This window comes from Esox lucius, chromosome 21 (genome assembly GCF_011004845.1).
Source record: "Esox lucius isolate fEsoLuc1 chromosome 21, fEsoLuc1.pri, whole genome shotgun sequence".
In the NCBI taxonomy this organism is placed as follows: Eukaryota; Metazoa; Chordata; class Actinopteri; order Esociformes; family Esocidae; genus Esox; species Esox lucius.
Genome location: NC_047589.1, coordinates 5,171,995 through 5,189,732, shown reverse-complemented (window position 1 = coordinate 5,189,732; position 17,738 = coordinate 5,171,995). Strand labels below are relative to the sequence as shown.

Below are 17,738 nucleotides of genomic sequence, written 5' to 3'. Positions count from 1 at the left end.
GCCTTGTCGTGGATCGTGGAGCTTTTCCCAGTTAACTGGTGTTTCTCACGTTCAGCTGGTGGAGAACGCAACGTACACATATGAGCTGCTGTTCTACAAAGCCATAGAGGAGCATCCGGATGATGTTGGCTCTGCCACTGAGAAGTCCAGGCACATGGTGCTCAAGGTTTGCTACTTCAAAAATGGTTTTCAGAACATGTTTGATTCCTTGCTCCTTAGCAGTAATTTCATTCAATTGGGTCAAAATCAATGCAGTACCTCCTAGGCACGGCTCTGGACAACGCCAGCAGCCGGCGCCCCAGGCAACCCCAAAGTCGAGGAGCAGGCTGGTCTGGACGACGATCGTAGAAATCAGCTGTCAAGGATGGTTCACAGATGTCTGCTGCTTGGACCTAGCTGCGATCCTCAGGGCCATACCCTGCTCAGTCCACTAGGTACTGGACCCGACCTGTTCCTCGTGTGGAGGAATGGTGCAGGGAGTTTTGAGTATCATCCACCCAGGGAAGAAAGTGTGTCCACTCACCTGGACGGTCCATGTATTAGGACCAGAGGAACCTTCCCAGCTCTTTATTAGTACGCTCCGCCTGCCCGTTAGTCTGTGGGTGATACCCGGATGTGAGGCTGACCACGACCCCCAGCCTGGACATGAAGGCTTTCCAGACACGGGATGTAAACTGGGGTCCGTCACAATGTCCTCCGGAAGCCCAAACAGCCAGAAAACCTGCTGAAATAATATGTCAGTGGCCTGCAGGGCAGAGGGGAGGCCGGGTAGTGGGATGAATCTGACCATCTTAGAGAACCTGTCCACCACAACAGTGATGGTGGTTTTCCCCTCTGCAGGTGGAAGGTCTGTGATGAAGTCCACTGACAGGTGTGACCAAGGCCACTGAGGTACTGGGAGGGGGTGGAGCTTCCCCACTGGAGCCCTTCACCACCCCAGTGGGCCTTGCGGGGGTTGAGGCGCCACACAGCTCTGATGTACTCAAGGTTCCTGTGGTCTGTTAGGAAAGTGGAGAGGAAATACAACGTCTCCTGGGCCCCTCTAGCCAGTCTCCACTCCTCCAGTGATAACTTGACCACCAGTAGCTCTCGGTCACCCAGGTCGTAGTTCCTCTCCACAGCAGACAGTTTGTTGGAATAGGAGGTACAGGGGTGTAGCCGGGGGGGGGTTTCTGTGGTGCTGGGAGAGGACCGCCCCCACCCCGACCTCCGACACATCCACCTCCACAGTGAAGGGCGTAAGGGGGTCTGGATGTTTCAGGAGGGGTGCCGTTGTGACCCAGTTCTTAAGATGGAGGAACACCCTCTCCACGTCTGGGGAGCTGTAATCATCGAGATTGGAACGAAAAAGGCTTGAAATGTTTCACTTGATGTGTAACGAATCTAGAATATATGAAGGTGTCACTTTTTGATTTGAATCAAGGAAAACAATAAACTTTTCCACAATATTCTAATTATTTGAGATGTGACTGTATATGTCATCCAAGGCCCAGAATTCTGTCTCTGTGTCTGCAGGAGTCTGAATATACTGACATTTAGATTCTGAAAATAGAATGAACACAGTCACATGAAAGACATTTAAAATCATGTGTTCACTAGTTATGAGTAAAAACAATAATGTTACTATATAAATGACTTTCTGTAACTACTTGAAAGCAGAAAGCCAGATGACAATGGTTGTAACAGTCATGGTTGTTGTGGGTTCAGTTGTCATGAAGGACAGATCTCAGTCATGAAGTGTTCAACTCACAGGGTTATAAAAACTATAAGAGCCTCTTGGTAGATGCGTTATGCATATTATTGTGTCTAATCAATTTCAGTGCAGGATCCCATTATTAGAATGTCTTTGACATTTTATAACTTTAAACAGGTCATATTATTTTAAGGTCAGTAATATATTTTTAATTGTATGACTCACAATTAGATTTGTATTCTGTTGATCAAATATAACTGGTCAGCCAAGACTGGCCTCTATTATAAGTTCCTCAAATGAATCAGCTACTTCTCTAAATGTATGTTGGTATGATTCTTCTGATAGTGTTGTCAGTCCTCTGTGACTTTACCTAAACTGTTATATCAGAGACCAACATCTTTAATAAAGGAATATACAACATGGATCACAATTATCATGGCTGTTCTCTTTATGGACCATATGGAGGAATACAAACACGGAATCTAATAATGGACTGTACCTACAGGATAGAGGAATACCAGATAAACAGTAGAAGGAACAAATATAAATATCTGGATTAAAATATATATTTCCTTTTATAGAAACAGTGTCTTTTCTATCTGGAAAGGTATTAAAATATATTTGTATTAAATGTGATTCTACATGAGTGATCTTCACTGTTACACCTGTATCATCACAGAGAGGTTTTTGTATGAGCAGTAATAGGGATTGTATCACTGTGGTGGACTTTTGGTAGTGGCACCAGACTTGATGTTGGAAGTAAGTAAACAAGACAATTAACTTCTTTATTTACCTTTTGATATTTGTTCCATGTTTTGGTCTTATTTTTTTAATTTGGCCTTGATATTGAGGATTATTTTTTTTTTCATTGATCTAGAATATGTACAATTGCTTATTATAATGAGGCACATTTAAATATGAATGTTATTCGATCTACTTAATTTGATCAAAATGTATGTGCATTGTTTTAAAAGTACGGAATCAGCTTACATGTTTTATTAATTGTATGAATAAATATACTGTACACATATGGATATTTTCTAAAAGATTGGTTTTTGTTCAGTGTTAGGGAAGGCAAAATATAAATAATTCATTGCAAATTTGGAAGATGATGAGGTTATTTTGTTAGTAATATAGTCAATTTCATTTTTTGAAACTCAGTCTAAAGACATTCAGCTTGTCTAATGAGCAGGAGGTTTTTGTATGAGCAGTAATAGGGATTGTATCACTGTGGTCCACTTTTGGTGGCGGCACCAGACTTGATGTTGGAAGTAAGTAACAAGGTCTTCTTTATATTTGTTTATAATTGGAAGGTTTTAGGTTTCTCACTTTGTGTGAGAAAATAGGTTCACATTTTAGAATTGGAGAACTTTTTTTTTCTATTTTGCTTTGAATTTAGCATTTCTATTAAATAATACTAAATACAATGTTTGAAAACGATAAATTGTTAGTTTCTTTGGGTCTGATTAGTATTATTGAAGCCTTAAAAACATAATGTGTTGGTTATTGAAGTTTATAGTTGTTTTGTGAACGGGACTCAATAGTTAAGGAGTAAAATAAATAATTGTACACTTGCATGTTTCATAAATCTGCTTTGTATAGTAATCATTTCATGACATATGCACTTACCTTTCATCAATTATAATCTTGAATTAATGTGTATTGCCTTAATAAATACAGCTCCGAAAAAAATTAAGAGACCACTGCACCTTTTTCTTTCCTTTCCAAAAAAGTTGAAAAGGAAGGTTTTGAATGAGGAACAGAAGCGTTCAATTTGCAGTGGCCTCTTAATTTTAACCTTTCCTCACTCAAAACCTTCCTTTTCGACTTTTTGGGCAAAGAAAGAAAACGATGCAATACAAAATTAATTCAAGATTATAATACGTGAAATGAGATGTGTTTTAGCCGTTAGTTAGTGAAGTTTATGTGTTTTTTCCCCCTAGGTAACACTGCTCCCACCCTGACCATCCTGCCCCCCTCTAGTGAGGAGCTGTCCAGTACAACAACAGCCACACTGATGTGTCTGGCCAACAAGGGCTTCCCCTCAGACTGGACCTTGAGTTGGAAAGTGGACGGGAACAACAAGAATCAGAAGTCCAGTTCCGGAGTCCTGGAGAAGGATGGTCTATACAGCTGGAGCAGCACCCTGACTCTCACTGCCCAGGAGTGGACCAAGGTGGTAGAGGTGACCTGTGAAGCCCAGAAGACCTCCCAGACACCAGTCACCAAGACCCTGAGGAGGGATGACTGTTCTGGTTAGGACCTGTCTGTCACATTACCCTGTGAAGAGAGGCTGCTGGTTCTTTGGCTTTTACTCTGTTTTGACATCAGATGTTTTGTCTTATTGATCACTTTCATGTAGACTAACAGTGAGCTTTGCATGAGTTCATGTGTCCATCCTCTCTGTAGATGGACATTTGATAGATATGATATGGTCTGCTTGTACTATTATAACACACATTTGCTTTTATGCGTTGATGAAAATAAAGATTTCCCTTTGTAGGAAATATAAGTTGTTGTCTTTCATTAAATTCAAGTATATTTTATTTGCAAATATTGTATGAGAATTAAATAATAATAAAGCCAGATGTGGTTTGTTTGAAAAGTTAAATGTCTTAGCTTATTATTCATGTTCTTACTTGGAACCTCATTGTCATCAATAAATGGTTCATACTAAAACAATATATATAAAATGTTCACAATTCATGCATTGATGAATAGATGAAAATAAAGATGTATGTTATTTCATTGAAATCAAATTTACTTTATTTCCAAATATTGAATGACAAATAAATAATAATAAATCCAAGTTCATATGACTTAGCTTATTGTTTATGTCCTTACCTGGAAGATACAAAAATTTTCACAGATTAACAGCAGATGTCTGGCCACATGTTGACATGTACTCTTTGTATTCATCTATTTCTGAATGTTTTTGATAGTCTTGAATAAAGGACATGACTGAATAGACTTAAAGTACAATAAGAGCATTTAATCAATACCTTGGTCTCTCAAAAGTGTGATAATCACACCTGCATTTAGCTATATGTATTTTATAACTCATATCACAACTTAAAGATAGTGACAGTTTTCTCTACCTCCAACCTCCTGGGAACAGGGTGAACATCTGGTGACAGAACTGTTCTATTCTGGGACATGTAGAACCACCCAACCCTGTCTATGTAAATCCTAGTTTCACTCCCACAGCCACCAGTCCAACAGTTGAGAATGTTCAACTTCTGAAATCCCCTCAATGGGTCCAGATGTGAGGGACTGCTTTTAACCTCTGTGGTGGATTTAGGGATGGAGACATACCAGATACGCCACTAAGTAATTCATTACAGATAACATGTGTATTATTCTTCATATTAGAGAGTGTATATACTGTACATGTGTCTTGTGTTTCAGACCAGCATAATGTCACATCCTGGCATAGTAGGCTTGTCGTGCCAGTGAGATTCAATGCCCTCTCTCCCTGGTTTGGATCACAGACACCTGTTCTGTTGTTAATCACCCTCACCTGTTTCCATAATCACTGTTCCTATGTAAGTTCCTCCATTCCCAGTGTGTCTGGTCTGTCTTTGTTTGGTATACACTTTCTTTTTCAGTCTTTTAGTCTTGTTTCCTTTGGTTATAGTTCAAATAATTTTATTAAATGTCCCTGTTGTCTCTGCGCTTGTGTCCTGCCTCATCAACTGTGACAAGTAACCTGTTCAGGACAGTTCATTAAATGCTAGATGATGACCTTCACTCATGTAGTCTGATAATGTGTGTTTCAATACTTTCATTAACTTTGTAGATGCACTTTCAGAACATGACAAATGTATCACGTCACAACCATGATGATGATGACAACAACATAGGACCCTGCATCGCACTGATGGTTTGTATATGAAGATAAACAGAGTCGGTCCTGGTTGGTCTCTGGTTGGAAGATGAGATGCTGCTGAATGGAGAGTTGGAGGGCTAGTAAAAGGGCAGTCTTCGATCTGTTCTGAAGATCAAAACACAAAAGCACTGAAGAAGATATTGGCTTGTATGGGCGCTTATTTTTTCATGGGAGAGTAAAATGGTGTCTTGGCTCTAAAGATTTTGCAGCATTTATCCTAAGAGTAGGGGTGTTAACCCTGGTGTCATGGCTATATGTCCAATCTGGCCCTCTTATGACCACATCATCCCCAGCTAGCAACTTACTGTTATATATAATTGATTAAAATAACTAACAATTACAATATTTGTATATAATAATGACTACAATGATGATAATGATGATGGATAAAATATGATCTCCCAGGCCCACTCCCACTGAATCTAGATGGGGTCCCAGAATGGAGTGTGTTTCCTGGGAGGATCATGAGTTTGGGGTTTTGTCCTGGTTTCTGTTGGTACCAGGATAGACACTGATGGCCCCATGACTGTCCATTGGTACAATCACCATCCACATTACTGCTGGTTCTACATTTCAGAGTCACAGTGACCTCTGGATTCTGAAAAATAAAATAAATACACACACATTAAAAAAATTAACTACAGTAACAATATATCCCATATATACATAATAACTCTTAACATTATTCCTTTGTGTAGATTAAATTACTTTTCAACAATACATTCAAAAAAATGTACCCATGAATTAGAGAGCAAGTGTCCAGATGAAGATGGTTATAATAGTCATGGTTGTTGTGTGTTCAGTTGTCATGAAGGACAGCTCTCTGTCATGAAGTGTTAACATTCCGTACAAAGGTATTTTGTTGGATAAACTGTTCTTATTGGAGGAAAACGGACTGTGTAATGGTTGGCTATGATCACTGACCGCCTCATATGTGTCCAGGCATAAAAGACTGTGTTAACTTCATAATTACTGAAGAACATGGAAGAACAATGGAAGATCAACATCTTGGACGCATGCTGAATAAAGACAGTTCCCCTCTTACTACCGGTTGCATTTATTTTGTTTATGGATCAAAAATGGACAGAATCTAACACTGGGTGTGAATATGAGGATGAATGACATTATATCCATCCATCCATCTTCTTCCGCTTATCCGGGGCCGGGTCGCGGGGGCAGCAGTCTAAGCAGAGATGCTGTGATGGCAATTTTATCGATCAGAACTCTTTAAGAAGGAAGTACAGAGACAAAATACTCTTGGCACAAATTAACAGTTTATTTATTATTTGCAAATAAGAGAGATGTGTCCAACGCTTACATACATAATCAGCCGAGGAGTCTCTGACTCAAAAATGCACAATCCGTATTTATTACATAGAAAAGGGGTGTGTTAAGATGCTGCCATCTGTTTACCCAAAGGGCGGGCTGTCCCCCCACCTTATCCTTCTCAACTCCTGAGGAGACACAATGTCTGGATAATCAACAGAGACACTAAAGGGATCAGATTTACGAGTACCCCTCTAAACCAACCGTGCCGGTCAAGGATGTCTCCTATTCAAACACCAGACCCCTCTCGGTATCTTTAACTAGTAACTCATTCATACATGTATAGGACGACAAAGAATACATCCTTCTTCTAGGCAGGAGGACATGGCCCAAATACTTCATAATCCTCTGATATTATACAGACGTGTGTCACAATCAAAGTACAGATTTACATACCAGCCAATAGAAAGACAGATGTTTCTCAAATGCACCTTAGTTCAAAATTTCCATAACAATGCCCAGACATCTCCCTAGACACTTCCTCCAGCTCTTCTGGGGGGACACCGAGGCGTTCCCAGGCCAGCCGGGAGACATAGTCCCTCCAGCGTGTCCTAGGTCTTCCCCAGGGTCTCCTCCCGGTGGGACGGGCCCGGAACACCTTCCCGGGAAGGCGTTCAGGAGGCATCCGGAACAGATGCCCAAGCCAGCTCAGCTGACCCCTCTCGATGTGGAGGAGCAGCGGCTCTACTCCAAGCTCCTCCCGGGTGACCGAGCTTCTCACCCTATCTCTAAGGGATCGCCCGGCCACCCTGCGGAGAAAGCTCATTTCGGCCGCCTGTATCCAGGATCTTGTCCTTTCGGTCATGACCCAAAGCTCATGACCATAGGTGAGAGTAGGAACGTAGATTGACCGGTAAATCAAGAGCTTCGCCTTTACGGCTCAGCTCTTTCTTCACCACGACAGACCGATACATCGACCGCATTACTGCAGAAGCAGCACCGATCCGTCTGCCAATCTCCCGTTCCATCCTTCCCTCACTCGTGAACAAGACCCCTAGATACTTAAACTCCTCCACTTGAGGCAAGAACTCTCCACCAACCTGATGTGGGCAAGCCACCCTTTTCCGACTGAGGACCATGGCCTCGGATTATGTTCTGTTCATTTAAAAAATAGACATGGGCTCCATAATAACATGACACATTTGAATATGAATGTTATTCAGTGTGTTTATTTTGACCGGAATGTACTTTTATTTTAATGATAATAAGACCTTCTAATGTCTAAAACTTTGATTAGTTGTATGAACACACATACTGGACTGAGTTGGACACACAACAAGTAAAATAACAACAATTTATTGTGAATTAATGAGATTAGGAAGGCATTGGATCTCACTGACATGGCATGACAATTAAACATTTCATCACAGACTCACAAGTGTGATCATACCTGATTTTAGCCCTTTTCTTAAATGTTCACACATAATATTACTAGTACCACAACTTCAAGACAATCACAGTCTTCTCAACGTCCTTGGAACAAGGTGAACATTTAGTTACCATACCAACCAGCCCTGTCTATGGAAATCTCAGTTTTACTCCCACGGCTACCAGACTAGCTGTTGAACACTGTTTGATATAACCTGGACTGGTCTAGATGTGAGTGCCTGGTTTTAACATACATGGTGGTTTTAATGAGGGAAACATACCAGATATGCCACTAAAATGGGTATTATATTTCTTGTAGATAGTGTATGTACAAACCATGTTTCTCATGTTTCAGCCCAGCATCAGGTTTGATTCATGTTCAGTAACCTGTTTATGAAGTGAGCTAATCTAATGTTGGATAATCAGAAACGATATATGGATATGTGGAAGTAGGGAGAAAAGACTGAGCAGATTATGGATGGTTTTTCCATTTATAGGGATGACTGTATACTTAAGGGGGAGTAGCCAACTACTATGGGCCCATAAAACCAGCTTGTTATATCTAGATACTTTGAAACACTTGAGTTTCACCCATCCTGTTTGGCTGTTATCTTTTCTTTTTCCCATGCACGAAAATAATTAAAGACTTCTATAGAACTTCAGACTCAAGACCATTAGTTTCTAGAACAACACATTTTCACTTTCCGATCATGTGTAATTTAACAAACCATGATAGTGATGATTGTTAAAATGAAGATAATTATGAGGTAAAATATCTAGATGAAGATGGTGCTGAAGGTCATTGTTTTGGAGATTCTGGACAGGTGACAGGTCAGATAGTTTCAGAGGATGTATCATCACCTCAGCATTCTAAGTTATGTAGCAGACAATCTTATCCACAAACTGCAACACTTATCACGACTGTCAGCATGAGTGTATCTACTTGTGGGAATGAACCCCTCCAACACTGGTGTTGCAAGTGGCATTATTTACCAACTCTAGTGTGTTTCAAAACATGAAATAACTTCATGGGTGCAATTCTACACCATGTAACAAGTCACAATCATCATGTGTGATTATAATGATGGAGAACATGTGATATGAATAATCCTTTCTAATCTCATTCAAAGTTGACCTCTACTGACCAGTGGTCCATGTCACTGTCTCTTCCCCCTCAACACCTGCAGTAGGTCCCAGCTGTAACAGTTCAGTCACTGTACAGTCTGACTTAGGGAGGTTTTTGTACGGCTCTGTATCACAGTGTGAACACACAGCTACTAGGGCAATGTAAACTCTGACAGTAGTAATCTCCTGCATCTTCAGTCTGGACTCCACTGATGGTCAGGGTGAAGTCACTCCCAGATCCACTGCCACTATATCTAGATGGAACCCCAGACTGAAGTATATTAGCAGAGTAAATTAGGAGTTTAGGGAGCTCCTCCAGGTTTCTGTTGGAACCAGGCTAGACACTGACGGTCATTCGATGACTGACCATTCCAACAAGTACCTTGCACATTACTGTTGGTTCTACATTTCAGAGAGACTGTCTGTCCTGGGAGAACAGCTTCAACTGCAGGAGTCTGAGTCACAATGTACTGACCTCTGGATTCTGAAATAGAAAAAATAATAATTGTACATCATTAGATATTAGTAACATTTTCTAAACAGTCTTTCAGGTTACTCATCTATTTTACTTTTCATTACATAAAGATTAAACCAAATGTTCTTTACCTTTGAAGCAGAGGACAAGTGTCCAGATGAAGATGACTATACAAGTCATGGTTGTTGTGTGTTCAGTAGTAATGAAGAACAGCTCTCAGTCATGAAGTTTTCAACCCACTGGGCTATAAACACTATATGAGCAACTGGGCAGATGGATTATGCAAATTATTGTTTTGAATCTATTGTGGGGTAGGCTTCAATTATTTGAATATATTTTACTTTACATGTGTTAGCTTGTATACAAACAGCACCTTCTTCACTAAAATCATAAAACATACAGTTATGCTCATAAGTTTGCTTACCCTGGCAGAAATTGTGAAATCATGGCATTGATTTTGAAAATATGACTGAACATGCAAAAAAAAAAGAAAAATTATTCAAGGACAGTGATCATATGAGGCCATTTATTATCACATAGTTGTTTTGCTCCTTTTTAAATCATAATGATAACAGAAATCACCCAAATGGCCCTGATCAAAAGTTTACATACCCTTGAATGTTTGGCCTTGTTACAGACACACAAGGTGACACACACAGGTGAAAATGTCAATTATAGGTGAATTTCCCACACCTGTGGCTTTTTAAATTGCAATTAGTGTCTGTGTATTAAAAGTCAATGACTGTGTTAGCGCTAACGTGGATGCACTGAACAGGCTAGACACTGAGCCATGGGGAGCAGAAAAGTACTGTCAAAAGACCTGCATAACAAGGTAATTAAACTTTATAAAGATGGAAAGGGATATAAAAAGATATCCTTATTAAGAAGTGGAAAATTCAGGGATCTCTTGAAACCAAGCCAAGGTCAAGTAGACCAAGATACTGTAGATTTCAGCCAAAATTGCCAGAAGAATTGTTCGGGATACAAAGAAAAACCCACAGGTAACCTCAGGAGAAATACAAGCTGCTCTGGAAAAAGACGGTGTGGTTGTTTCAAGGAGAACAATATGACGATACTTGAAAAAAAGCTGCAAGATCGAGTTGCCAAAAAGAAGCCTTTACTGCGCTAGTGCCACAAAAAATCCCTGTAACAATATGCCTGACAACACTGTGATACGCCTCACAGCTTCTGGCACACTGTAATTTGGAGTGATGAGAACAAAATAGAGCTTTATGCTCACAACCATACGCGCTACGTTTGGAGAGGGGTCAACAAGGCCTATAGTGAACAGAATACTATCCCCACTGTGAAGCATGGTGGTGGCTCACTGATGTTTGGGAGTGTGTGAGCTCTAAAGGCATGGGAAATCTTGTGAAAATGTATGGCAAGATGAATGCAGCATGTTATCAGAAAATACTGGCAGACAATTTGCATTCTTCTGCACGAAAGCTGCACATGAGACGCTCTGGGACTTTCCAGCATGACAATGACCCTAAGCACAAGGCCAAGTTGACCCTCCAGTGGTTACAGCAGAAAAAGGTGAAGGTTCTGGAGTGGCCTTCACAATCTCCTGACCTTACAGTTTTTGTCAATTGCAAACACTAAAACCCATTGGCTGAACAAAGTTCTCAGTTGCCTGAACTCATTTAGGTAATTGTGCAGTCTGTTATCAATACCTTAAACCATTTCACATGGTAAAACACAATTTGCAGATCTCACAAAACTCACATTCTCATTCTCCAAACACATTCTGCACTCTAATGCACATGTCATCCATACTGGTAAACACAAGTGGCAACAATCAAAAACAAATAGAGAACATGTCATTGATTGAACTCAACCACTCAAAATTAATGTTTTTGTAACCAGGTTCTAATTAGCCTTCAAAATTACTTGCAAAAAACTAATACCTCAAGGTCTGGGAACACCACTTTAATAATTTTTTAGTAATGTCCTGGTTCTTGGTTTAAGATAAGATAAATATCAAATGCACTGACATTAGATAATTTGTCTTTAGCTGTAAATGTAAAACACAAACAAACAGTTGCTCTTTTCAAGAAAATAGTATTATTGAAAATGTTTAACAGTGCATATTACACTCCAATTAAAAAAAAAAATATGTTCTGGCCAGTACTACCTTTTAGGTTTTGCTGCAGCAATAGTCCCTTTAATTTAGTTGTGCACAACCCAGTACCTGTTTGAACTCAGTCTAAAAATAATATGTATCCCACACGATCCTAAAACAAAATCCACAGGAGGGAGAGACCTTACTGGCGAGGTAGTAGAAATGGAAATCCAAACTCAGGCCTGCAGGTCAGAATCCAGTCCGCTGTCCTTCTACGCTCTTTTCTTTTCACAGCTATGTCAACAGAAAAGGTTTTCAGACACCAGCATCAAAACAATATATTTCTTTCACAGCTAAATGTTCGCCGTTTTCTCCCTCTGCAACAGGTTTGGAAAAGAAAGAAAAAAGCTACATAAGTAATTTAACATTGGCCACATACGTCTTAACTAATAATATGCCCAAACATTATAAACAGTTAAGCAAATACATTGACATTGAAAACAAGACCCACGCTTCCTCCAGAACTAGTAAAGCGATCATTATGACTGTGTTTCCCTCATTTCAACTGTATGGTAACATCGTAATTTTTAAACTTGTACAGGATAACAGTTAGGAATAAACACATTATATGAGCTTACCTACGTCAACAGAAAATGTTTTCAGACACCAGCATAAATAAAATAAAAAATATTTCACAGCTAAATGTTCGCCGTTTTCTCCCTCTGCAACAGGTTTCGAAAAGAACAACACCCGCGCTGCGCATCTGTCACCTAAGTGAGCATTGCCGCAAAGTGTTTGCCACTGCTGAAAAGTGTTGAAAATTGAAATGACTCCATTAAAACAAAGTGTCATAACCTGAGCTATGTGTCTGATTAATAAATTAAAATAGGAAACTCATACTTTGTGTTTTATTTTACTCATATGTAGGCTATATCTCAAGGAATATTTTAACTTCAGTACAAATTAGCTTGGATGAATGTACAAAATATCCTATTATGATGACAAATATTGATCACTCAATCACATCATCCCTGCTTTAAAGTTTTAAACACAACCAACAGATTTTGGGGTGGGTTAAATTTTCAGAAAATGGAGCAAAGTTTCAGAAATTGTGTTTTAGCAATTTTGAAAAACTGTAATATCATCGAGCCACTCTGGGGAGTTCTCAAAAGTGCCGTTCAAGCAAGACGACCCAAGGCTTTGCATGACCTGGAGGCATTTCGCCAAGACGAATGGGTAGCTATAACACCTGCAAGAATTCAGGGCCTCATAGACAACTATTACAAAAGAATGCACTCTGTCATTGATGCTAGAGGGGGCAATAGACAGTATTTTCTGGGTCTCAATCCACGGATCCGTGGATGGAGCACTTTGTGTACATTTGCATAAATAATCAAGAAGCAACAAACTAATGTTATGGACATATTTTTGATTGTGTACCGTGCAGTTGCAACTAATCTTCTCAAGGAGAATTCGCTGAAAGGTACAGGACACTTGAAATCGATTCAGCAATAAGACTGGTTGGAGCCCAGAGACTGATTTTGGCTTAAAGGACAATTGTGAGGTGGGCTGAGATATGATGGATCACACACACAGACTGTCCCCCAGCTGCAAGTGGATTCTACTCCCTGGGGTGCCGCACGTCTACAGTGATGCCTGGTTCCTGACAGCTGGACTAATTCTAGTGCTGATGATTCTGCTATGAGATGAGGCAACACCCAACCGATGGGGGGAGCTGTGGAAAGCCGCGATTCTGGACAACGTTTTCTGGGGCACGGAAGACCAACTGCACGACATCATGCCACGCTGGTACATCTTATCTGCTGTCCAGGTAGTTGAGAGAGGAACCTGGGGTCGACGACACACACACTACATATATGGACTGTTTTAGATTAGGCCTGAATTTGCTTTAGACTGTTCATGGTTGCCACAGATAGAAGACGACCTAGGTCAGCATGCCCTGTTCTTAGAAGTGATTATGGCCACAACCAAGGCGCCAGGACTCAAACCTATCTTATCTATGATCCAACTACAGATGGCTCCAAGCAGAAGTTGCCTGTGTCTCCTCTGTTTCTTCTATTTGGGCAGGACAGAGTCCAGGGGTAGCTCAGATCAGGTCTGTTAACTCTGACCTAGAACTATGGTTGCCATGACAGTGTAGGGTCCTATCTTGTTTTCCCATTAGTATGACAACTTGTTTTTGTATGTATCTTATAGCATAAGAGATAATACTTTTGGGAGCTGACAAGGAGGGATATAAAGAGGTAAAAGCAATAATGTATAAATAGAACAATTGTTATGACACTACCCTGTTGGTCTCTGTACTTATGCTCTGTTTTGTAAAAGTGATTGTTCCCATGGATCCACATAATTAAACTGAAATAATCAACTTGAACCACTATAGCATTTTGGTGAGGGGCTATAAGAAAATCTCTACGCTGTTAACAGAGGTTTGAATGGCCGCCATTGAATATGTGTTTGAATGAATGAGAGAGAGACAGAAGCACAGAAGCATGGATAATTCTGTGTGCACTCAGGAACAGTTGGATGTGTGTGTGAATGTGAATGTGTGCTCAATAAAATTAATGATTGGGTTGTGTATCTTATTACAATTGTGAATTTTACCTAAAATCCCGACCATACTTGTGTTTCTTTGATCTGTGATCTGATGAAAGACAATAGCAACATCTATATGCCATAAGTCCTCTAGTTAGACTATATACAATTGACTATGATCCATTGACTTTGTTCAACGTATTTTCTTGTTATGACATAAGGAAATAGCCAGACATTTTAACTCAAAAGGTTCCGTCACGGCTCCCTATTCTTCTTTGGCGCTTTCTAGTGTTTGTTTGAGGGACGTCCAGCATAACCAGTGTTTTAGAATTGAAACAACAACATCACTGACTAGAACTGTTGTAATTCACTAATTCTTTATCGATCAGTGACATTCCCCATAACCCCCAAATGAGCACTGGTGCGGCTGTGGCAACACATACGCCATTTATGCTGGTGATTTTCACCCAGAACACAGAATTTCTTTTATTGTTTTTTTCCTATTAGGAAGAAATTCGGGCTGTTGTTTTTGTTGTGTTTTTGGTTAAAAAGACGGATCATTCTTTTGGTAACGTTTGGAAATATATTATAGCTGTTGGATATTTCTGGCAATTTGGCAATTCTTATTATTACTTTTTAATTCCATGTTTATATTATTCAATGTGCGGTAATAGCCGATTAAACACTTGAAAGATACAGTCTTTGTCACGAGCATTCTGGTCCCATTCTACTTTAAAAATGGCACTAAATTGTGTCCCGACTGGATTAAAAGCAGTGCAAGGCCCAGACAAGGAAATTCAGTCTTCATATAACTATGAAATACAAAGGGTACAGTTTGATCATTTGAACATAATACAAATAGACATGGATTATTTATTTTAATTTTGCAAGATACAAGAAGCATCACAAAATGGATACCCAAGGTAAAGCCAAAATTAAACCCAGATGAGGAGAGCTGAGACCCCTGTTGAATACATGCTGAAACTCCATGGTAAGGAGGCAGTTACATACATTACAGAGACCCCTGTTGAATACATAATAAACTCTATGGTAAGGAGGCAGTTACACACATTACAGAGACCCCTGTTGAATACAGGCTAAACTCCATGGTAAGGAGGCAGTTACACACATTACAGAGACCCCTGTTGAATACATTCTGAAACTCCATGGTAAGGAGGCAGTTACACACATTACAGAGACCCCTGTTGAATACTTGCTAAACTCCATAGTAAGGAGGCAGTTACACACATTACAGAGACCCCTGTTGAATACATGCTGAAACTCCATAGTAAGAAGGCAGATGCACACTTTACTGAATGGTGGAAAATGACAAAATACAGCGTCAACCGTTTCCCACCACAAGGCACCTTTGATCCTGTAATATTGGCTGAGGTACACAGAGCCATATACCGCAAGAGCCATTAACCTGGTCTATTTTATAAAATAAAGACTTGAAAATGTGGCAAGTGTGATGGCAATTCCATCGATCTACACTCTTAAATGAGGAAGAACAGAGACAGATTTTATTTAGAAGGTCCAACCTTAACTGCAGATTTTAATCCTCACGGTCCAACCGCAACTGTATTGTGCTCTTACCTCCTTAGTACTAAATATAAGTCTGGGTACTTGTACTGATGAATCCCAAAACTCATATAAGCCGGGCGCCCAGACTCTCACCCCTTTCGCAGCCAGTCCACGAGCGGGGGAGGATTTCAGGCTCCAGAGACCTAGTCTCCAGCCGTGCACGGTTAACCCGCTAAAATATGATTACGAGACACCAGGGTAAGTAACCAAGGACGAGCTCCCAAAGTGTGATGGCAATTCCATTGATCTACACTCTTAAATGAGGAAAAACAGAGACAAAATTCTCTTGGCACAATGTAACAGTTATATTATTATTTGCAAATAAGAGAGACGCGTTAAACATAATCAGTCTCTAACTTAATATATGAACAGTTTGTATTTATAGAGAAAAAAGGGGTGTGGTAAGTTGCTGTCCTAACTCAAACAGAACACATTCTATTACTACCTAGGCTTCACACAAGGGGCAAGCTATCCTCCCCCACATGGGTAACCTCTTCAACTCCAGGAGAAGATTTACAGCATCTGGACAAACAACAGATAGACACTGATGGGTTATACAGATTGACCGATTTACGAGTAACCCTATAATCTGCTGATACCAGTCAATAATGACCCTAAACACCAGATCCCCCTCTCCTACATTCCTAAGAAGCAAAGGTCTGGCACCCTTCTTGGTCTAGGCAGGAGAACATGGTCAAGGTACCTAATAATCCTCTGATATTATACAGACGTGTGTTACATACCAGCCAATAGAAAGACAGACATATACATCTGACTTTCTGTTCTGTTACACCGGCCAGCCAAGAAATGGTTCACAACTGACTGTCTGAAGTTTGGAGGAACTGAACATTTGTGATGACTTTGTCTTGACATCTTTAACTAGTAACCCATTTATACATGTATAGGACGACCAAGTATACATCAGTGCAAGAATTTCCACAACAATCCATCCTCTTGATACCGTGTCAAACCTTGGTATCAAACCTTAAACAGTTCACTCATTAAGATGTAGACTGCAACAAAACAGTACTTTTTAACAACATTACCCAGTCAATATCATTACCCCAAGGATTAGAGAACGGAACAAATCTGAAATGTCTGGATCCTCCTTTACATGCTTTTAGACCATTACCTTCGTTGTAACTCCAAGATCACACATTTTCATTATACAGAATTATAACCTAGTACACCAAAACCTTTTATGTTAAAATCATTGGTCAAAGTAAATGAAATTCAGGTGACACATATATTGACAGTATGGGGTATGTGGCAACGACACGTGGGTCACTGAATACCTCCTTCAATGCATCACTGGTACAAAGTCCTCTCATGCCAATTACTTGATTCACTGAAAAGTCCTCTCATGGTTAGATGTACTTCCAAAGTCATCACAAATGTTCAGCTCCTCCAAACGTCAGACAGTCAGTTATGAACCATTTCTTGGCGGGCCGGTGTAACAGAACAGAAAGTCAGATGTATATTTCAAAGTGTTGTCCTTCATAGCTCAAATACAGACACAGCTGTAGTTATCTTCATTCTAGCTGCTTTATCAGCCAGGCCAGGAGAATCTGTGTGTTCTCCCTTGTGAATGCCAAGATGACCAGTTTTATCTAAAGGCTCTATAGCTGCAGGCCGGGTCGAAGTGATGGTTACTAGC

The 17,738-nt window shown here is 40.1% G+C and overlaps 1 long non-coding RNA gene and 1 gene segment (V, D, J or C); one reads left to right on the top strand and one right to left on the bottom strand.

Moving 5' to 3' along the window:
• The first annotated feature begins 2,181 nt into the window (after nt 1-2,181).
• Nucleotides 2,182-4,205, top strand: LOC117593651. The segment is given in 3 exon segments: nt 2,182-2,188; nt 2,393-2,452; nt 3,637-4,205. Coding segments are annotated over 3 exon segments (384 nt in total).
• Nucleotides 4,206-8,188: 3,983 nt separating this feature from the next.
• Nucleotides 8,189-12,704, bottom strand: LOC117593628. Of its 5 annotated transcripts, none has more exons than XR_004575072.1 (4): nt 12,580-12,704; nt 12,148-12,318; nt 10,008-10,141; nt 8,189-9,885 (listed from the first exon to the last, which is right to left on the bottom strand). It is a non-coding gene; the product is annotated as an uncharacterized LOC117593628 (long non-coding RNA). The 5 variants fall into 5 exon arrangements; XR_004575074.1 differs by having other exon boundaries at nt 12,584-12,704; XR_004575073.1 differs by having other exon boundaries at nt 12,148-12,235; nt 12,580-12,698.
• Between the last annotated feature and the right edge of the window lie 5,034 nt (nt 12,705-17,738).